The sequence below is a fragment of the Lactuca sativa genome, chromosome 1, assembly GCF_002870075.4.
Source record: "Lactuca sativa cultivar Salinas chromosome 1, Lsat_Salinas_v11, whole genome shotgun sequence".
Lineage (NCBI taxonomy): Eukaryota > Viridiplantae > Streptophyta > Magnoliopsida > Asterales > Asteraceae > Lactuca > Lactuca sativa.
In genome coordinates this window covers 12612526-12635614 of record NC_056623.2, presented here as the reverse complement: position 1 = coordinate 12635614, position 23089 = coordinate 12612526, and the positions used below count along the sequence as shown (strand labels likewise).

Sequence of the window (23089 nt, the reverse complement as noted above, 5' to 3'; positions counted from 1 at the left end):
CGTATTCTGAAATACTTTGAGCAACCCAAGTACAGAATGTTCTTATGTGCTCCGGAATACGCTATTCTGAATAAAATTGTCATTTCTTAAAAAAATAATAACAATAAGTTGGTTAATTTTATTAACAAAGTCGTTTATAGTTTACTCAATTTCCCATATAAATATGTGCTCATTAATCATTATGAATAAAAAAGTATAACTACATTGTTGTTTTAGGTAAATAAAATAAAGTATATTACCCATATTTGTAGGCAGAGTAAAGTATACGTTGGTTTGTTATACTCACGAAAGAGAACAAGCAAACCAATTCGAATCCGAAGCAAAATCTGTGTATCTAATTCTCTTGCAACTCACTTTAGTATATAGTATATACAACAAACCAATGTGCATGAGTTACCATATAGCACACCAGCAGCTCAGGGTTCATATAGCACACCAGCTCAATAACCCGATCTAAATACAAATCAACAATCATAAAACATATGACTAACTACACGTGTAAAAAAAAATCTAATCTTAAAGTTAAAATCCCCAAAGGCATATATTTATATATCTATAAGTTTATCTTCTTAGTTTTGTTGAGTTTTTTGTAGTTGCTTGCTTACACATGCAATCCGGCATGGGGTATGTGAAAAGTGAGGCAGTTGGCTTCTTCAGTTCGCTCCCCTTTACATCACTATGATGAAGCATTTCCCGCAGTTGCTTTTGAAAGCTCTCCCATCTAAACATCACAATAATGAGCAACATCATCCTTTGTAAGTTTGTATCGTTTTTTTGAGAAAATGTTAAAACTAAGTTATCAGTTTCATGATTATATATGAATCTGAAAGATTCATCTATTCTCCCTATGAGGATATGTAGTGCCATGTTACCTGATATGGGGGCTATCGAACAATTGAGCTAATTTTCTCTTGTCAGGTATTATCGTCTTTGCATGTCCTTCATAAAAATAGCGTCTGTGACCAATTAAAAAGTGTGGAAAATTTCCTCCCTGAGTAGTAACAAAAACCTCGCTATGTAGACATAACGTATAATCAAGAGCAGCCAACCTAGACGAGTACCCCTGCATCAAAAACAAACAATCAGTAAGTAAAGTTGAGGGACCAAAAGTGTAAATTTCAGATGTATATTACCATAAATGGAGCGAGCTCCTCAGGTGAAGCTAACGTATCCTTTGTTTCTAACCGAGGAAACATTTGTTTAAGTGGGGCCATATATTTTTCCGCCTTGTAGATTTTACCAGCTGCCACATATACTGAAGTATTGTTATCAAAACCCATGCCTCTAAGCATCATTCCAACCTACAAATTAAACAAAGAAAGGGAACTTTTAGTCTTTCAAACATTATAGTTTCAATTACTAAGGCTTTGAAAAATGAATCTAATTATAGGGAAGAGATTGTAATGTTATTGTACCTCGAGGGGGGTTAAAGGGCATTTTCCATCCATTCTAATTGCACCGGGTTTTATTATCCGATTCTTTTTCCGGAACTTTCCTCTCCAACTTCTTTCACGGGCAATATCCATTTCTTTTTGTTCTTCCTCCCCACCATCATATATGCAACATGAAAAGGCAACCATGTCCTTCAAAATAAGCAAACATTTCAGGAACATTTAATAAAGATTTTGGGCTAAATGCATTTATTCCTATAAAGATTATGTCCTAGAGTTGTGCACCTCTTCAAAACGGAGATGAACCGAAATATATTTTCCACCACTGCTAGAACTATTACGGATCATTCTATCAACCATTTTTGCTGCAAGTGTGCGTATAGGTTCTGAAAACCTAAGTGCCCCAAAGTTGGAAAGACATCTATGCCCCTGGATATCTGAAGGAACAGCATGAGCCAATCTGTTAGAGAATGGCGCAATACGTACAGCCCTGCACAATCAATAATGTCGCAGCCCTGGTTGTTAAAATAGACGAAAATAGTCAACAGTTTTATGATACAAAAAAAGAAAAACCTACAAATTTTATTAAAACATATAATCTATTGAGTATATTGGTATGATAATAATAAAAGAAAAAGGTTTGTAAGATGGCAGATTTACATACCCTAACTCCACGAGCTTTGGCAAGACCTTTTGAAGGTAGTAAGTTGGACTTGACCAACCTTTGACTCTCAGATTTACAATGTTGCTTATATTGTTGTCAAAACGTGTGAGTACATCTTCTGGTAATTCTCTAACCACATTCACGTGACTTCTCAATGCGTATATGAAGAACTCCTCATCAAATATATCCCCAAACTTGCTACAATTTGGAAAGGGAAAATATATATATATAATGTGGCTTGAATAAAGACATGTTACATGTGAAATGAACATTTTGTTTGAAAGCATAACATGTTAGATGGGTACCATATTATTTATAATAATGCACCCTATGTCCCAAATCTAGAATACTCATCAACAAAGAAACCTTGTGGACCAAAATAAATGCCATAAATAATTCAAAAATGAGCTAGAGGATATTCTTATTAATCAGGAATATATACTAGATTACAGGGATATTTTGGGCAGGATACACCAAATACAAATATAAGCCCAATACAAATACAAAGCCTATTTATAATTTACTAACAATAATAATTTTTTATCCTATAACAATGTGACACTTCATAAGGGGTATTTATGCATCCTACAACTACAAAGGGTAAAATGGTCATTTCATGCAATTCCAGCAATTTCCTGGTCGGAAACAGTTTTAACAAGTTGGGTAGCTTAACTGTCCAAAAATTCCTATGTGTGGCCTGAATGATAAAAAGTGAAAAGTAGGGTTGCCTAATTATATAATATTCCTTGTATTTATTTGCAAAATAGGAGGATTTATTTATTTGATCAGGTAAGCTTCTTTGAACAAAGCAGAACTTATATTTACAACTTGTTAAATCATATTTTATCACCAACTTTAATAAATTACTTGACTTCTCATTTAATGACAAAGCTCCACATCTGTCATTATACATATACCAAAAAAAGCTATTATCATTCTCATTTGCAAAGATACAAACAAATATGGATAGTATGATTAATCATATACCAAAAAAAGCTATTATAATCCTCATAATCATAAACACTTAATATTTAGTCTTTTCAAGTGACTATGAAAAGGAAAAACAATGGAAAGTTAATTTAACAGAATTTTTTTTTTAAAAATAATAATAATAATAAGCTACCTTGAATCACGCCATACACTGTTTAAATGAAACATTGGAATGACAAGTGTAGCATTCAGTAGCCCTGCCACTGCCACCGCATCACATATCTGATTTTGAGAATATATTAGTTAACTACATAAGTTTTATTTCATTAATTATATAACTAAATACCAAATTTAAAGTAAGGTTAGATTTAAAGTAAGGTTAGAAAAGTACAGATAATCTTTGTTGGTTCAACCCCCCATTTGCTTCAATTATGAGGAACCCATTTGATTTTGGTAATTCTGGAATTGAAAAAGAAATTATATAAAGATAAGATTTAGAATCAAAGAAAAAGTAAAAACAGATAAAGAAAGATTAAAGAAAGAGGAGCAGTTAAAAGATGAATTCACAAAACATCTAGTAATCAATCTCTTTCCATTTATAGTATTGCCTGTTTGCCATGTGTTCTACTTAATTATGGGATTAAATTACTTGAAAAGCACAAACCTGCTTCTGAATTCTGGAGGGGAATACAGGGCTTCCAAGATTGACGTGTCTTCATGTTCCACACATTCATCATCTGTGATTTCCATTTTCCATGCAGAAAGTTACAAATTTAGATACCTTCAAAATACAACTCTAGAAAACATGAAAATTGAAAACAAAAGAAACTCATAGCTTCTTCTTCAGATACAGAGACTACAGTTACAAATGACAAGGTTAAAGAAAACCAATTGCTTGCTATATGGCTGATCAATCATTAAACAGGATGAAAGGGAAATTAAATGAAATTGATTATATATTCTTCATGATAACAAACCAACTATGTGTATATGTATATTCTAAACAATTTCTAAAGTTAACTAATTAGGTGAATTATAACCCCATAAAGGAATAGAAACCTATACTAATTACCTTCTTGACTTATAAACATTATGCTAATCCTAAATTAGGTAGCATGAATCAAACTAAAAGTATCTTTATGTTGAATTCGGATTCATTAAATGAGGGTTTGCCTGCATTAATTACTTAAACCCTCATTTGAGATGACTGATGAGAAAGCTTTTCTGATTACAAACATTATTAGGCACAATAATCGTTTCCCCCAAATTCAAACTCTACTTTTCATGGAAATTTTGGAACTGATGACTATTTTCATGTGGATCACACTTTCCATGTGCAAAGAAAAGAAAGATGTTAAAAACAAAAGCATTGCATATTGATAAAAAACATATTACCAAGTCATTGCTGCGATTATTCTCAGCTTCCATATACGGCCACAGGTGTTCAAAAACCTGCGGACTCCGATACAAAGATCCCACCGGAGCTGTTTTTCCGATGCTACTTTCACTACCTTTACGAATCATACCAACATCAAACCCCATTGTACCCATATACAACAACATTGCAGAGATATAAAGCAAGGGAGCAAATAATAAAATCCCTCGCCGCCTATACACCGCCGATATCACAACATACACCCACCGCTCCACAAAACTCTGCAGTTTCACGTCTACACCACCACCTCCACCGCCTCGGAAACCGCCTCCACCTCCACCGCTGCTGCCTTTGTTACGACGAAATCGAGGGGAGGAAGGGGGTGATGGGGACGGCGAGATGCTCCCACTTCCGGTGCTTGACCGTCCTAAGCGGCTGTAGCCGTGCATTTCGTGGGATCTTTAAGTTGATTACAACAAATCGGATACCACAAAGATTCCAACTTTCTTCGGATTTCTCACAATTTTAACTTGCCCCAGGTACAGAAGGTTGAAATTGGGAGAAACCCAGATGAGAAAATAAACAAAGAATCAATTACTGTACAAGTAACTATACCAAGACGGATTTGGGAAAAAGAATGATAATAATAGTATAATGTCAGTGTCAATTACAGCGAAGGGGGCATGGTAGCTTTTCTTGAAGAGGTAACAAAAACAACCGGGGGGATATAGAGTTTGGACTAAATTGGATTCAAAGCGCGTAGCAGCGTCAGAAGCTACAAATCCCATTAAATTCCCACTTGTGATCTTCATTGCGAATAACTTTATTAAAAATTTAGAAAGTGAAAAGTATGGTGTGACTTTGGGTTTTCTAACGTGGCGTTATTTATGACTTTTAAGTTTTAAGTGACGCTCTTCTTTCTTATGGAGGAGCTTCACCGACATTTTCATGGCATCTGTCGGCAGTGATTACTCCTATGGCTGGTCAAAGTTAACCGTGGACGGTAAAATGGTCAAGTTACACGTTGACAAGAAAGGAAGTGATTTCAACACAAATCATAGTCGAGAAGACTAGATTTGAAATGTGGATGGTGTGACATACTTTTAACTTTGACATTAACAATCATGGAATAAGAACCATTGCAACTTGTTTTCATGTGAGAGAGAGATTTATAAGACATAAAAGGAAAAACCATAAGTGGGAGGGAACTATAAAATGGGAAGCACCATAAATGGCTTCCTTAGTCTTATATTGGGGTTATCTCGTCACAAAAGCGAACCAATGGCTTTTTGGATTATAGAATTGTTTCTTGAGACACAACAATAACAATTAGAAAACTCAGCCCCATAAGAATTGGAGAGATAAGAGTTGGGAAGTCAAAGTTGTTTCCAAAGTATACATTCGGCTAATATAAAAAGAGAGAAAAAGAAATGGATAAAACGCATGCTCGGCGCGTATGATACCTGCGGAGTATTAAATAACTTAGTCCATCATGTATAAACAATAAAGCATGAAACAAAAAATGTTAGGGGTGAACATGTGCTTAAAGTATGAAAACACCAATGATATGAGTAAATACTAGAAATAAATCATGGGCCATGCATTGGCCATAAAGCTTGTAGCAATAATCAAACTCATAGGACTACAGAGCAAATATACAAACTCGGGTCGGTCTAGAAGGAAAAAAAATAAGGATAAATTTTGTATTCAAAAGTCTACTCCATTACATTGATTATATGCTTCCGCATTGTCCTATCTGACATTTCGGTGGTGATTTGGATTTTTAAGGAATTTAGATGTTTCTATGTAGATGAGCAAGAAAACAGTATTGAATCCGAACCATATTATGTTTGAAACAAGTTTATATGAAACTGAAACCAATCTGGTTTGAAGTAGAACCGTCCGTTAGTAATTGGTTTGGGATTTAACAATTGGAATCGGTTTGTGTAAAAAACAGGTTTTCCTAATTCTTATATACCCATTGGAAAAAAATTATTATTCTTTTGGTCTAATGAGCATATAGCCTTTTGTGATCGTTTTAATTAGGGTTGTCAAGTTTGTATCAAACCTAGTCAACCAACCGAACCAAGAAAGTTGGTATCAATATTGTTTGGTGACTAATAGGTTTTTCATGTATTATTGTACCAATTAAGTACATACATCCTACTTGTTTGCCTATTAGTATTTATCAATTGATGTTATGTCGAGTTCTCCAAAGGTCGAAGCGCACATGCTTGTTATAACCACCGATAAAGTCATCATCGTACGTCTAGGTCATGGCAGTGGCGGATCCAGACATGATTGTAACGTGGGTGCATAGTATAAAATTATTATTATCATGGGGTACCTTAACTGAAAACCAATTATAATTATAAATTTTCTATATAAAATTTAAGTAAAATTACATGTTAAATGGGGTGCATACACCCCACTAAAGCCCCTAAATCCGCTACTCGTCATGGGTTGCTTGAAATTCACTAAGAAAAAAAAAAGAATAGGCTTTACAGTAATTGGTTGCTTGAAATTCACTAAGAAAAAAAAAAGAATAGGCTTTACAGTAATCTGGGAGGAGCTCTCAAGCTTTACCCTATGAAGCATTGAGTTAGTAAGGAGGTTTATGAAAGAAAATGTTGCATACCTCATGCATTGAGCGAAGGCATGTATATATAGTTGTTTATCGAGATAAGATGGTTATTGGTCAGGCCATGACTTGTCATTTTTACTTAAGTCCGTAACTTTGTTGAATGGTGGGACAACCATTGCCTTACTTGGTAGAGTTTTTCAAGGGCATCATTGGCTTAGTGTCCCCTACGTGAGTCCTTGACCTGCTCCATTAAGGCCAAAGACTCCTAAAATCTTTTATCGTTTGTCTTTTATTGGCGCTTGTGTCCACAGTAAGGATAAGCAAATACCCATTACAACCAAGACCAACTGGAACCTAAACCGTTTGGGAATAGAATATGTAATTCAACTCAGTTCTTGGTTCCTCCATATCCATAAAATTCTATTTTCGATTTTTTCGGTTCTGAATTGATTCAGTCTAATTTTGGATCATAATAACCGGAAGCAAGCAAAATACTTGTTAGAACTACAACATCCTCCTTTCAGGCTTAGAGATTTTGCATATGTTTTTAGTCAAAATAATTTAAAATAAAAAGAAAAATAATATTATAAATAAAAATAAAACAATCAAACTAAAAACAATTAAAGTATCTGACAGTTTATTCATCTTAAATGTAATAAAATAAAGGGTTAACATTGATTTTGAAAACAAAATATTCAAAATGTCTTTAAATTGTAAAGAATCCCAATTAATTATGTAGAAAGGTAATGAAGTTATATTTTTGTCTTTTAACCTGCTATTCCAAGCCACACTTGTATTTACTATTCCAAGCCACACTTGTATTTAGGGCTGTCAAAATTGTACCACGGAAAACCAACCAACATGCTACCAATCAAACCAAAAAAGTTGATAGTTAATATAGTTGGTAGCCAACATGTTTGGTTAATAAACCTATATCAATTGAACAATCTTGGTATGGTAATGTTACAAAAATTTGAATATCATGGTAATTCTGTACCAATATATATATATATATATATATATATATATATATATATATATATATATATATATATATATATATATATATATATATATATATATATATATATATATATATATATAAACGAAATCGTATATTTCAATCGTTAATTGTGGTTAGTGTTTACAATATTAAGAACGTTATATAAGTTATTTTGTCGCATTAGTCAATAGTTTTTACCACGTTAAAGCACAAAATTAAAATGTTACTTTAGCATTATTTCAATAGAATTTTTTTCTAAATTTATATATATATATATATATATATATATATATATATATATATATATATAACTAATATCTTCATTAAACGCCAAAATTACTGGATGTATTTACATATTTTAAAATGTTACAATAGAAAATTAAGAGAAGACGAGATATATCATTACCATTTTGTACTAACAAAACTTGTTGGTAGTCAAATATATTGATACCATATATACTTGGTATGGTACCAATAAATTTTTTTAATATCACTTATAGTTGGCATGGTACACGGTTTAAGAAAAAATGAATTGGTAGCGTACCAATTCCACTCCTGCTTGTATTATCATGTCATTTGCAATTTTTCACTTTTAGCCAAAATTTTAAAATTTTGTTGCAAATTTGCTATGAACTTTAAATTTTGTTAGAAATTTGATCTATTTTTCTTATAAATCCATTTCAAAACTAGTCTTTTTTACAAATTTATTTTTAACAAATTTTTTATAAACTTTTTGTAATAGCCCGGAACCCCAGGTGTTATTTATTCATATATTTTTGGTGTTTTGTGAGGGGACTCGGCGAGTTGGAGCTCAAACTCGCCGAGTAGGCTCACGGTTTTGGACGCGGGTTCGTGCCTGGACTCGGCGAGTCCAAGGAATGGACTCGGCGAGTCCACGATGTTTAATGAAACCCTAATTTCCCGGTCCCAAGCCCTATTTAAGGGACCTTATGGCCTTCATTGCGGCTACCTTCGACCTTGGGAGCACCAGAGCAGCTGAGAGTTCTTGTGAGTGAGATAAGAGGCCATTATTCACCATTTTTGTGTGTATTTGCAAGAAGGGAAGAGGAAAGCCAAGCTAAGGGAGTTGGGGAGCTTAGATCTACTCCCATTTCGACAGAGGAAGCTAATTGAGGTAACATTCAGAGCTTATTCTCGTGTTTTTCTTGATATGGCCAAATCTAGGGTTTCTTCATGCCTTGTTTGCCTTGTATTTGGAGTATGAGAGGTTCCATGGGGAAATGGTACCTAGATCTGGACCTTAGTAGGTCCAGAGAGTCCCAAATGCCATGCTTTATGCCTTTCCTTTTGAGTTGGAGACTTAGGTTTCCATTTTAGATGTCATTTCATCAAAAGAGGCCTTGTAGGCGTTGCTTGGTAGCCAAGATTGAGACTTTATGTGATGAATGTGCTTGGGAGGGCTAGATCTATGAGTTGTTGGAGCGGATCTGACCTCAGAAGCGAGATTGAGTCGATGCATGGCATGGACTCGCCGAGTCCGAAGAACAGACTCAGCGAGTAGCATGAAGATTGTCCTAACCACTCAGCGAGTGGTCTTGCCGAGTTAAGGGATGACTCAGTGAGTCAGGGAGAGTTAGAGAGGGTTGACAGGTGGACTGAGTCAAGCTGGAACTCGCCGAGTTGTTCTTGAGACTCGGCGAGTTGAGTCGTGGTGGCCCCGCGATTATGCCAGGTGAAACTCGTCGAGTCAGAGAAATACTCGACGTGTCAAGAGAGGATCCAAGGGAGTCAGTGGACACATGTAGACTCGCCGAGTCACCCTAGTGCACTCGCCGAGTCCGGTCAAAGTTGACCGTTGACTTTTGTTGACTTTTAGGGTTTGGTCAGCGATGTGGCCTTTGGGCCAAGAGAGGGGTAAAATGGTCTTTTACCCTTAAGAGGGTGTCAATAGAGGGTTGATCCTAGACTCGAGAGTTATATTCATGAGAGTATTTGCCTTATGTGTTAGGCGGTGGCAAGTTCGAGATTCAAGTGTGGGGATATCTGCTTTCTGCTTGCCAGGTGAGTCTTCTCACTATACTTTACCTTGAGTAGGTAATCAGAGTTATGTGATAGAGTATTTGTATGCTATATGCCTGTTATGTGTTGTACTGCATTATTTATATGTGATTTATGCTGTGCATGTTTACAGAGTTGGAACCGGAAGGTTCCCAGAGTTAGAACCAGAGGGTTCATAGAGTAGGGTCCACGGACCCACAGAGTTATAGCCTCGAGTGGCTAATATATGTATGTGTGGTATTTTGGGGAACTCACTAAGCTTCGTGCTTACAGTGTTTTGTGTTATGTGTTTCAGGTTTCTCTCAGGATCACGGGACGGCACCAGCTCGATTGTACACACCAGAGAAAGAGTCATGTTTTGAGGATCCTGGTTTATTATGCAAGTGAAAATGGAGTTATGTTTTGTAATTCGATTATGAATGAGACTTTCAGCAAAGTGTTTTTTTAGAATTAAACGATTATTTTAAAATGAAAAATTGTTTTGAAAATTTCGGTGTTACAAGTTGGTATCAGAGCCTTGGTTTGAGGGATTCGGATGCGCCTTCGGGTAATTCTGGACTCAAACTGAGGAAGTAAGAAAAGTTTTCAAAGAAATAATTTTCTAAAGCGAATAAGAGTTCAAAGAGAAAACGAGAAAGAGCATTGTGTACAATCAGCCAGAGCCCGAACAGTGATTTCCCAAAATACCCTTACTTTTGTGTTATGAGATATTTATGATGCACTTTATGAGATATTATTGCATGCTAGAGACAGGCTAGGTATTCCATATCTTAGGACTAGAGCGACCTGATTTGTGATGCCTTAGCCTAGGAATTGCTGTTATATGCGATGTGCTTTTGAGTATGTGATGAGTGAGAATATTTAGTTGGAATCCTTTAGGGGTTTTGAGTAGAGGAGTAATCTAGGGGAGATACCTAGATGAGTACTGTGGTACTTAGAGAAAGAATAGTTAGAACCCGCGAGGGGAAGAGTTGCAGAGTTCGGTGGTACTTTCGAGGATGAGCAGAGCAAGCGGAGTTATCACCCAGAGTGAGTCATATATATTCTTCGATGCTCGAATGCTGCTTGCTTCGTGCTTTGTGGAACTCTCGATGATGGGAGTCAGCTACCAAGCGAATATGACGATATTCAGGAGGTAGATGGCTGGCATCATTAGGAGCTCTTCAGTAGCTGATGGCAGAGAAGTGTGGGAATCTAGGAAGAGCCTAGGGAGTAACCTTAGCCAGATGAGTGCACTGGCAGAGTAGAGAATTTCGCTGGGGAGCGAGCGCGCGACGGAAATTGGTGAACGAGAAGGTCGAGCAGCTACTTAGGAGCTCCGGGATAGTCCGTGTGGAAAGTATGGGTAGATGTGGCAGGTAGTATGGGCCGGTACTACTGAAAGCAGAGGACCCATACTTGATACAGGGAGTATTCTGAAGGTTCTAACGAGCGTATTAAGGAGTGATGTTATGGTTCGAGTACCATGCATCGGAGCGGATTGAGGAGTGATGTTATGGTTCGAGTACCATACATCAGAGCAGATTGAGGGGTGATGTTATGGTTCGAGTACCATACATCGGAGCGGATTGAGGAATGATATTATGGTTCGAGTACCATACATCGAAGCAGATGGAGAAGTGATGTTATGGTTCGAGTACCATACATCGGAGCGGATCGAGGAGTGATGTTATGGTCCGAGTACCATACATCGGAGCAGATGGAGGAGTGATGCTATGGTTCGGGTACCATACACCGGAGCATATTGAGAAGAAATGTCATGGGATGAGTACCATGGTTCGTAGTGAATGATGCTTGTGATTCTCTGGTTATCCGGTCACGATTGATGAGGTAGAGATTGGACGCTATGGGTTTTAGGCCTGTAGGCCATGATTGAGTTTGAAGAGGCGTCCCTTGAGAGGGAGGTCGAGAGCCTATCAGAGTATTTTGGTAAGGAGTTAGAGGGAGGGGAGAATTTCGGTCTGAGTTGAGCAATCAGTCGATAGAGGAGATGTCACCTTCTATGACCTGAGTGGTGCTATTTATGTTCGTGTGCGGAACATGAGAAGCCTAATGTTTAAGTTTCGGGTTTGGGGGTAAAACCCTGTAGGTTGTCATTGATGATGATTTTCCATCAGAGTATCAGGTAGCATGTGTGCTGCGAGACAGTGATTTACCATGAGCAGATAGTCAGTTGGGACTGAGATAGTCAAGGACCATGTTACACCTATTTGAGTATAGTAGGGCGTATTGTAGAGGTATCAGTGGGGAGTCCAGTTGAGTTAATCAGTGCAGTGGTTTTTCTATCCATGTTGGGTATTGAATATGGGAGTGGATCCCTGTTCTTGGGATGATCCATGTGTTGGAACGTTGGTTGATGAGTCGAAGTGGGGAATATGATGATTTCGTGGTCCAGTCTACGAGTCAGTGATGTTATTGGACAGTTGAGTTGTTGGTATTGGATTGGTACGAGACTTGGAACGACTAGAGGCAGTCGTGACGAGAAGTTCTTGAGGATTTCATCTGAGGTTCAGAGTTATGAGATCGATTGATTTCCTTAAAGGGGATTATCGGGTGTTGCGTAGCACTTTCCAGGGGCAGGTGCGTTATTGCTGGTGGAAATAGTTCGTGAGGTTGTTGATGTGTCAGATAGTGATGGTTCGAACCCTAAGTGGGGGAGAACCGGGTGGTTTATTGAGAGAACCAGAGATTTGTGCAAGAGCGGTTAGGGGTTGGATGCAGAAACCTGTGGCTTGAATTCAAGAGATCAGGGTCATTGGTGGTCAAGGAAAGGTGTAGGGCGAGATAATGCATGTGGTGTATGCCTGAGAGAAGGATGTGTGTCTCCACGGCGGGTGGTCAATGGTCAGGAATCTGGTGGTGGTCAGAGTCGTTTCAAGTGGAAGACTCGTAATGATGGTATGGGCAGTTGAGAACTTCTGGGTTGAAATATGGGTAGCAGATTATCGAGTAGCCAATTCCCGGGCTAGGATGTGTATTCTTTCTTGAATTTTGAGCAGTAGTTGAAAGGGTTTCGGAGGATCATCAGTGTGTTCTGAAGGGTTAGCGCCTTCCTTGTATTCCAATTGAGTGTTTGGATGCACTGAAGTTGCGCAACGAGTGATATCAGAAATTATTATGGGATTCAGAGGAAATGTATTGTTGTGTGTGTATGGTGTTGGGAGTAAGGGAATCAGTGGTAGAGGCAGAACATTGTGATGCTCTGTTAGGGTGTTCTGTGGTTTCCGCGTATAGCGTCCCGATTTCAGAGTTATTTAGAGTCTTGGGTTAAGATGACTAGTGATGTATCATGTATCCACGGTTCCAGTGGGAGCCCTTCGTGTATTGTCATCAAGAGGGATTATTTAAGGAAGTGGATCTCCGCAGAGGTAGGTTCTGTGTTATGGCGGTTGCCGCCAGAGTCTGTAATGCATATCGGGGCAAGTGTGTGTGTAACTATCTATGATAGTCTTCGGTGCATGAGTTAGTGAACATAGTGTGGAGTTGTAATGAGAATGAGAGTATAGGGTGAAGCTACGGGGAGTCGTAGTATTCACCAGTCAGAGGGTGTTGTGATGCTACGGGGAGCCGTAGTATTTGCCAGTCAAAGGGTGTTGTGATGCTACGGGGAGCCGTAGTACTCACAAGTCAGAGGGAAGGAGTCGTGGTGCTACGGGGAGCCGTAGTACTCACTAGTTAGTTGGCGTTGTGATGCTACGGGGAGCCGTAGTACTCACAAGTCAGAGGGAAGGAGTCGTGGTGCTACGGGGAGCCGTAGTACTCACTAGTTAGTTGGCGTTGTGATACTACGGGGAGCCGTAGTACTCACTTGTCAGAGGCTGTCGTAATGTTGTGGGAAGCCATAGTACCCACTAGACGACAAGAGAGTGTGATGATGGGGTGTTCTCCGATAAGTGCATGATGCATAAGAGTTTGGGGCTTGAGTAGCCCTAGTGTTGAGTTTTTGGAGCCTAGTGGTTAAACCAGGGCGAGACTGGGGTCTCCGTCTCTATCGGGAGGGTCAGCGAGGCGCGCGGGAGAATATGCGCAACAAACGCCAGAGGTTAGAGCTGAGTCGATCTTCGTTTGGATTGTATTTTTATGAGGAAAAGGGAATTTCGTGACTTGCATGTCACTGGGCCGTGATAGTGGTCACGGGGAAGAAGTTAGTGAGATGTTTTGGATCATGTTATGTGTCACCTCTGGGGGTTCAGCTGAGGGGCCAAAAGCTGACCTGGTGCTCGGTATCAAGGATGAATGCGAGAAATGAGATAGAGTTTACCATGGTGATGTCTGCGGACACTTCAGAGCGAGCGAACGATTCGGATGCTCGAGGATATGTTTCGGGCTTGTGTATTAGATTTTGGGGGGGTGGGAGGGGGAATCGTGGCCCGTATTTACCATTGGCAGAGTTTTCCTACAACAACAACCATCATTAGTGCATCAGTATGCCACCCTTTGAGCTATTGTAGGGAAGGGAGTATCGGACCCCATTTCTGGGGAAGAGGTAGAGCAACGTGTGATGGGAAGTACAGAGATCGTGCTTCGGACGTCAGAGCAGATACAACAGGTCAGGAAGAGGTTGTTGATCGCTCAGAGTCGCCAGAAGAGTTATGCGGATAGGTGCCGGTCCGAGCTCGAATTGTTGGTCGGTGACTTTGTACTCCTGAAGGTCTCTCCTTGGAAAGGAGTGATTCGGTTCAGGAAGAGGGGCAAGTTGGGGCCCCGATATATTGGTCCTTTCCGAGTGATCGCGAGGGTAGGCTGGATAGTCTATCGTTTGGATTTGCCAGCAGAGTTGGGGCAGATTCACGACACTTTTCATGTGTCGCATCTGAGGAAACGTTTAGCCGATGAGTCGGTAGTGGTTCCAATAGAGGATATTCAGGTGGATGCGAGCCTGAATTATGCTGAGAGACCAGTGGAGATCGGAGATCGGAAAATCAAGGTTCTGAGGAACAAGGAGGTACCCTTGGTTTTGGTTCGGTGGCAGCATTGTAAGGGATCCGAGATGACCTGGGAGCCGGAGCGTGAGATGCGTGGGCAGCATCCGGAGTTATTTGCAGAGCGAGACTTTGAGGGCGAAGTCTAGTTCTAGTGGGGGAGAATTGTAATAGCCCGGAACCCCAGGTGTTATTTATTCATATATTTTTGGTGTTTTGTGAGGGGACTCGACGAGTTGGAGCTCAAACTCGCCGAGTAGGATCGCGGTTTTGGATGCGGGTTCGCGCCTGGACTCGGCGAGTCCAAGGAATGGACTCGGCGAGTCCACGATGTTTAATGAAACCCTAATTTCCCAGTCCCGAGCCCTATTTAAGGGACCTTATGGCCTTCATTGCGGCTACCTTCGACCTTGGGAGCACCAGAGCAGCTGAGAGTTCTTGTGAGTGAGATAAGAGGCCATTATTCACCATTTTTGTGTGTATTTGCAAGAAGGGAAGAGGAAATCCAAGCTAAGGGAGTTGGGGAGCTTAGATCTACTCCCATTTCGACAGAGGAAGCTAATTGAGGTAACATTCAGAGCTTATTCTCGTGTTTTTCTTGATATGGCCAAATCTAGGGTTTCTTCATGCCTTGTTTGCCTTGTATTTGGAGTATGAGAGGTTCCATGGGGAAATGGTACCTAGATCTGGACCTTAGTAGGTCCAGAGAGTCCCAAATGCCATGCTTTATGCCTTTCCTTTTGAGTTGGAGACTTAGGTTTCCATTTTAGATGTCATTTCATCAAAAGAGGCCTTGTAGGCGTTGCTTGGTAGCCAAGATTGAGACTTTATGTGATGAATGTGCTTGGGAGGGCTAGATCTATGAGTTGTTGGAGCGGATCTGACCTCAGAAGCGAGATTGAGTCGATGCATGGCATGGACTCGCCGAGTCCGAAGAACAGACTCAGCGAGTAGCATGAAGATTGTCCTAACCACTCAGCGAGTGGTCTTGCCGAGTTAAGGGATGACTCAGTGAGTCAGGGAGAGTTAGAGAGGGTTGACAGGTGGACTGAGTCAAGCTGGAACTCGCCGAGTTGTTCTTGAGACTCGGCGAGTTGAGTCGTGGTGGCCCCGCGATTATGCCAGGTGAAACTCGTCGAGTCAGAGAAATACTCGACGTGTCAAGAGAGGATCCAAGGGAGTCAGTCAAAGTTGACCGTTGACTTTTGTTGACTCGTGTAGACTCGCTGATTCGCCCTAGTGCACTCGCCGAGTCCGGTCAAAGTTGACCGTTGACTTTTGTTGACTTTTAGGGTTTGGTCAGCGATGTGGCCTTTGGGCCAAGAGAGGGGTAAAATGGTCTTTTACCCTTAAGAGGGTGTCAATAGAGGGTTGATCCTAGACTCGAGAGTTATATTCATGAGAGTATTTGCCTTATGTGTTAGGCGGTGGCAAGTTCGAGATTCAAGTGTGGGGATATCTGCTTTCTGCTTGCCAGGTGAGTCTTCTTACTATACTTTACCTTGAGTATGTAATCAGAGTTATGTGATAGAGTATTTGTATGCTATATGCCTGTTATGTGTTGTACTGCATTATTTATATGTGATTTATGTTGTGCATGTTTACAGAGTTGGAACCGGAAGGTTCCCAGAGTTAGAACCAGAGGGTTCATAGAGTAGGGTCCACGGACCCACAGAGTTATAGCCTCGAGTGGCTAATATATGTATGTGTGGTATTTTGGGGAACTCACTAAGCTTCGTGCTTACAGTGTTTTGTGTTATGTGTTTCAGGTTTCTCTCAGGATCACGGGACGGCACCAGCTCGATTGTACACACCAGAGAAAGAGTCATGTTTTGAGGATCCTGGTTTATTATGCAAGTGAAAATGGAGTTATGTTTTGTAATTCGATTATGAATGAGACTTTCAGCAAAGTGTTTTTTTAGAATTAAACGATTATTTTAAAATGAAAAATTGTTTTGAAAATTTCGGTGTTACACTTTTTTACTATTTTTTATGCTTTTTTAGAACTTTTTAATGCCTTTTATTATTTTTTTAGAACCTTTTTATTATACTTTCATTGGAAACTATTCACAATTTTCACAAGTATCGCACATGAACGTTGACTACCGATTCACATATGGATATCCGAATCAATCTCAAGTGTCTAGACCACACAAGTTTCAATATTTTATCCTAATATGAATGCACATGATCATTGATAAAAACTCAATTTTAAAACCTTAAAGTTTATACCCATTTCAAAACTCTTTCAAAAATCTCATTTTGTGAATGTGTAAGTGATGCATATAATATTTCATATAGTATATGCTCATAACATTTCAAACAAGGAAAGTTCAAAATACAATATATAACAAATTAATAGATAGGTAATGAATTCATCTCAACTAATGTGGATACTAAACTCCACTTTTAGAGATGTTTGGATGATTAGTTGTCACAGTCACAATTGTTGAAGTAATAGTAAAACCTATAGGTTTAAGTAATTAATTGTTAATTGCATTTTAACCATCTTAATCAACGTTTCTAGCCATTTAGTTCTTAGATATCATCCCTAAGTCTATAGAAGAGTTGTGGAAGCATCTATATTTGAAATTGATCAAAAAGTTTGAAGTCAAATGACACTAGAATTTTACTCGCTCTAGTCAAATGACATGATCAACATAATTTTGAGTTTAAACCTATAAATGGTTGTCATTTTGATATATAAGCCTCCAATTTATAAATCGTTTTAATAATCATTTTAATGTATGATTTTTTTAATTAGCTCTGTTAATGAATATCAGTTGCTTGCATTAGTTGTCACGTATAATCAAGTCATGCCTACATGCGTTAATTTAGTTGCTACATATGACAACCGTCAATTTTCGGTCAAGTTAAAGTCAACTAAAGTCAACAAGTCAAATCGGCCGACTCAATTAGCTCGTGGGTTCTAGGGCTTACGTTAGGTAATTACTTCACAACTCGCTATTCTAATGAGAGATCATAAATTGAAAAGTTCGCACATCTAGATTTCCTTAACCTAAAACCGTGGTAAGTAACGAACCAAACTGATAAAACAATGTTGCATACTCATTGGGAGTGTGTAAGATCCTTAAACATGGCTTAATGGGGCTTACGGACCGTGCGTTGCGGAGCCAAACACTCACAAATGTCACATACGAAACCACCCACAATCGTTTTCACTCTATCTCTCTTTATCTAGAATCTCTCCCAAATCTCTCTCCATATGTGAAATCTCTCCCAAATCTCTCTTTGTATGAGACATCTCTCTAAGAATGTGAAATCTCTCCCAAATCTCTCTTTGTATGAGAAATCTCTCCAAGAATGTGAAATCTCTCCCAAATCTCTCTTTGTATGAGAAATCTCTCCAAGAATGTGAAATCTCTCCCAAATCTCTCTTTGTATGAGAAATCTCTCCAAGAATGTGAAATCTCTCCCAAATCTCTCTTTGTATGAGAAATCTCTCCAAGAATGTGAAATCTCTCCCAAATCTCTCTTTGTATGAGAAATCTCTCCAAGATTGTAAAATCTCTCCAAAATCTCTCTCCGAATCTCTCTCAAACTTTTTATGCGCTTTTGGGGCATCCCGACACTTAACCGGGTCAAAAACCGCTTAAAATGGAGTTAGAATGGAGAAAAACTCCAAAAAGACCCGAAATCCCCTCTATAGGGCCGAAGCCTCTTAGGGCCGGACCCTCTTGGACCAGAAGTAGCTAGGACCGAAGCCCCAGGGTGCAACTGCAACAAGCTGACCGCAGTCAGCGAGCCGCAACAAGCTGACCGCAGTCAGTGAGCCGCAGCAAGCCGACCGCAGCCAGCGAGCCGCAGCACCGAATCCAGAACCGAGCCCCCCGCAGCGAGCTTCTCTTCGGACCGCAGTCCCTTCCCTTCGGATCCTCCCCAGGTGACTAAGCCACTCTGGTTTTGGCTGCTGATGACCGAGATTCCGGTCCTAACTTCGAATTTCACCCTTTTTCACCCGGTTTTCAATACTTTTAACGTTTTAAGCCCGTTTTTAATTATTTTAACGCGGGATTTTCTCCAGAAATAATATTTTAACATATAAGACCCTAAATAATCATAATTTGGGCATATTTCCATGAATATATTTATTTGAGAATAAAATCTTTTAAGTGAGATCTTGAGGTGGAGTGTGAATCTTGCCATAATATTTGACACAAACCACCACCTCATGCCCATTCCTTTGACCAACTATCGTACTCCCTACCACTCCTAGTCACCTAATGGTGCTACCCCACTCATTTTCCAGCAACTCACGTCCAAAGGAGTTGGGAAATCCCCTCTCTCACTCTTCATTCTCACTCACTTCTCTCATTTCTACCAAAGATCAAACCCACTTTTCTCTCAAATTCTCTGCCTCAAATTCAAGATTAAAGGGATGATCATCAAGCTTTCTCTCATTTGTGGTAAGATTTATCACCTCTCTCATGATTAATACATTTCCTTGTACTCAAATCATTGATTCTTACACAAATTTCCATCATAAATTGTGCTAGATTCTTGAATCTTCAAGCAATCTTCAAGTGTTCTTGAGTTGAACACTTCTCATCTCCAACACTCATCTTCTGAAACCACTCAAGGTGAGTTCATACCCCTACATTTTCATGTTTTCTCAAGTTTTTAGGGGGGAATACAAGTTAAAACACCAAGAACATAACTAAAATTTTCTAACAACTTTCATCAGAAAAGTTGGACTCCATTCACGGATTGTTTTGGACAACTTGAACATTTTTGTTTGAAAAAATGTTTTAGGTGTAAGTAGTTCCAGTTCTTAGCTTTAAAATGACTACTTGCACATCTTCATATAATTTTTCTACAATTTATGGTGATTTTTACAAAACTGCCTATCATTTCAAACACCAATCCGGACCAGTCTGTGATTATGGACTTTTTCACCCAAGTTGGAGGTCATTAAAAATCATGATAAAAATTATGAGTAAACTAGACACATTTTGGGAACTCTCAGAATTTACGGATTTAGTTTTCGACTTCGTATGATTTTTCTATGACTTTTCTAAAACAGCGCAGAAAGGCTAAATTTAGTTAATAGCATATAAATTTCATAACACTTTGTATTATGTTGAGCAAAGTGTATAACAATGAGTTCTAAATATTGAATGTGTTTCCTTGTTAGTTTATCACCATAAACTGAAACTTAGTCATTCATGATAAGATTATTCATTTAAGCTATAATAAGCATAGTTTATGGATTTATAACACTAATGCACTTTCATAAAAGAGTTCTTATACATTACAAACGTTTTGGATAAACTATAATAGGTATAGTTTATGATTCATCACATAACACACTCGTACAAAAAGGGTACATTCATAAAAAAAGGTTTTACACTCACGCACACCACACATAAACTTGTTAACCAAAATTGTGAGACAATCTCTTCCGTACGTCCGAGTGCGGAATCTAAATTCCTGGTAGTTATAATCAGAGTCTTCTGGAGGGAGAACGTGATAGTTGTGTATAGATCTATATTGGGTTTGACAAACCCACACCAGAGCTGCTTGCAACAGCTAGACCGGCAGGTCTGAGGTGACAAGTGTCATTTCAGTTTCGCGACGCCTGAGAAACGTCGTGACAGGTTTATTCAGTCATTAGTATGATTATAGCGGCTCACATAGGGATTTAACAACAAAAAGTTTACAGGGATTTTCATAAATCAAAAGGGGTTTTATGTCAATCTAAAATCACTTTTATATCAATAATTACAGATATTATGGTATATTTTCAGTCTTGGTATTTAAGACTACACATCATTCATTACGAGATTTTTCTCAAATCAGAAAAGGTTTTACGCCAATTTAAAACCACATTTATATCTTTAAGTATGACAAATACTTGTTCATTTCGGTCCTAGTATTTAGGACCACATAACTTTTATAAGGAAAATATTGGATTTTTCTTGGTAACATATATCTCCTTACAAAGATTGATTTTCAAACTCGTACTGTCAAAAGCTTATGAACTCACCAACCTTTGTGTTGACACTTTTCAAAACTACTTGTGTTCTAAGGAATTCAGTGAAAACAGGAAATCAACAATGTTTTGAGGATGGGACGATAAATCGTCAAACAGTTCATTTTGTATCATAATGTAATTGATTCGAATCATGTAAAGATATACTTTGGTGTAACTTTTTCAATTATATTTATGATGGTTGTATTTACTTTGAGCATTATTATACTCGTTGTTGTGATACTCTACATGAAGTCCTTCACCCCCAGACGTTTCCGCCATCCTTGGTTTGGGGGTGTGACACTAGAACACGTTGACGTTGGTATGTAAAATATTATTTCTCCCCTGTATAGTCCTAATGTCCTAATTTAAGTATTTTTTTAGTTACTTTACTTAAATATTAATATATATTGTGTCATTAGTATACTATATTTAAATATACAACCATTAAGCTTTATATTAAACCATATAACAAAAAAAAACAGAAAACTTTAATCACCAGTTTTTATTTTTTCATATTTTATTCGAAGAATATAAAAAATAAAAAGACAAAACAGAGAAATATTCCATATCAACAAGAGAGGCAGATGTGCCAATAAGAATGAAGCAATCTCACCTTATCCACACTCCCACCACAGACCATTTTCATATCCATCAGTCTCACCCACAAACTTATATCTCTTACAATTTTCTTGTATATAAAATTCCACCACCGAATCAAAATCATTCCTAAACACCATCGATCTAATATGGCCACAATGAACTCCAGTGTATTGGCCTGTAACTACGCAGTCTCCGGTGGTCTTGCTTCCCCGGACTTCAACTCAAAGCCTTCCTCCGCCGCACCTACAGCCGTCAGTTACAAGTTGCCGGTCATCAGGGCTAAGCAGACTGTGAGTTCATCGTCTGATTCCATTGATCAGTCGCAGCAAGGAAGAAGAGCCGCTCTACTTTGTCTGGGAGCTGCACTCTTCGCCAGTGCCACTTCCTCCGCCAACGCCGGCGTCATTGACGATTATCTTGAGAAGTCTAAAGCTAACAAGGTTTGGTTTCTTTCTCCAAAACCGTTTTTAAATCAATACATGGTTATATTTAATTAATTCTTTTTTATTTGTAATGGCTTAATTAAGGAATTGAATGACCAAAAGAGGCTGGCAACAAGTGGTGCAAACTTTGCAAGAGCATACACAGTTCAGTTTGGAACATGCACCTTCCCCTACAACTTCACAGGCTGCCAAGATCTTGCAAAGACAAAGGTTTGAACTCTAATTACTTAATTAAGAACGAATTCAATAACATAACAGATTAACAGTGTTATAGATGTAGATTGTTAAGAGTTTAATTTGCATGAATCACAAGATCTAACATAAAGATCTTGGGTATATATGGTTTTGATTGCTTGATACGTAATGCAGAAAGTGCCATTCCTATCGGAAGATCTAGAGTTGGAGTGCAAAGGGAAAGACAAATTCAAGTGTGGTTCCAATGTGTTCTGGAAATGGTGATGAGTCTTTTATGTAATCCTTGTTTGTATTTATGTGTGAAGAACTTCACTCTTTTGCTATATCTATATCACTTTCTCCCATTCTTTTCCTTTCAGTATTCTTGACTATTGTATATAATGTGAATTTGGATGGCATATACTATACGGGAACCCTTTAATTATCGATAAATACTTCATGTCTTCAACATAGTAATTAATAAAACTTTTATTTTAAATCGGTCACTTCACATCTTTTGACTATTAAACTTATATAATATTCATGAATTCATGAAAGTTTTAAAATAAATGAAACCGAAACCCGGTCTCGGACTAGAACCAAACCGAAATTGGATTACTTAAAACCAGTCTAGTTATCAGGACGGTCGTAGGACTAAAACCAAGTATCGGGTCTGGACCGTTGAGTCCTGGTCCATTAGGTTTAGCGCTAATCGAGTCCATGATCCGCATACAGAATTTGTTTTTTTTTTTTTTTTTCTATATTGTTAAATATTTTTGTTTCACTTCAAACTATCATAATAGATTTGTATAAGTCAGATCAGCCATATTTTTTTCCAGAATGGAGTTCAATTGTAACATCCCAAAATTCAAGACCAAAAATTTCATTTTTAATTAGGTTATCATAAAACCATAAATATAAAAACATCCATAAAAACATCAAATGTCAAAACCAAAGTGTCAATAATCAAAACATGTTATCATAAAACA

The 23089-nt window shown here is 38.4% G+C and overlaps 2 protein-coding genes across 2 annotated transcripts; one reads left to right on the top strand and one right to left on the bottom strand.

Annotated features, from left to right (window-relative positions):
* Nucleotides 1-307: 307 nt before the first annotated feature.
* Nucleotides 308-5137, bottom strand: LOC111904179 (O-fucosyltransferase 9). The gene is made up of 10 exons (XM_023899963.3): nucleotides 4381-5137; nucleotides 3650-3722; nucleotides 3377-3444; nucleotides 3179-3267; nucleotides 2056-2253; nucleotides 1677-1881; nucleotides 1416-1583; nucleotides 1134-1301; nucleotides 873-1063; nucleotides 308-721 (listed from the first exon to the last, which is right to left on the bottom strand). The coding sequence occupies exons 1-10, from the start codon at nucleotides 4807-4809 to the stop codon at nucleotides 562-564; spliced, it is 1749 nt and encodes a 582-aa protein (XP_023755731.1). The 5' UTR covers nucleotides 4810-5137; the 3' UTR covers nucleotides 308-561.
* Nucleotides 5138-21518: 16381 nt separating this feature from the next.
* Nucleotides 21519-22479, top strand: LOC111904178 (photosystem I reaction center subunit N, chloroplastic). The gene is made up of 3 exons (XM_023899962.2): nucleotides 21519-21923; nucleotides 22011-22136; nucleotides 22296-22479. The coding sequence occupies exons 1-3, from the start codon at nucleotides 21630-21632 to the stop codon at nucleotides 22383-22385; spliced, it is 510 nt and encodes a 169-aa protein (XP_023755730.1). The 5' UTR covers nucleotides 21519-21629; the 3' UTR covers nucleotides 22386-22479.
* Nucleotides 22480-23089: the final 610 nt, after the last annotated feature.

Coding starts and splice junctions, on each gene's coding strand:
- LOC111904179 (XM_023899963.3), bottom strand. CDS start 4,809: ATGCACGGCTACAGCCGCTTAGGACGGTCAAGCACCGGAAGTGGGAGC. Junction 1,584..1,676: donor TTCATCTCCGTTTTGAAGAG/GTGCACAACTCT, acceptor CTTATTTTGAAG/GACATGGTTGCCTTTTCATG. Junction 1,302..1,415: donor GCCCTTTAACCCCCCTCGAG/GTACAATAACAT, acceptor TTTAATTTGTAG/GTTGGAATGATGCTTAGAGG.
- LOC111904178 (XM_023899962.2), top strand. CDS start 21,630: ATGGCCACAATGAACTCCAGTGTATTGGCCTGTAACTACGCAGTCTCC. Junction 21,924..22,010: donor AGAAGTCTAAAGCTAACAAG/GTTTGGTTTCTT, acceptor GGCTTAATTAAG/GAATTGAATGACCAAAAGAG. Junction 22,137..22,295: donor AAGATCTTGCAAAGACAAAG/GTTTGAACTCTA, acceptor TACGTAATGCAG/AAAGTGCCATTCCTATCGGA.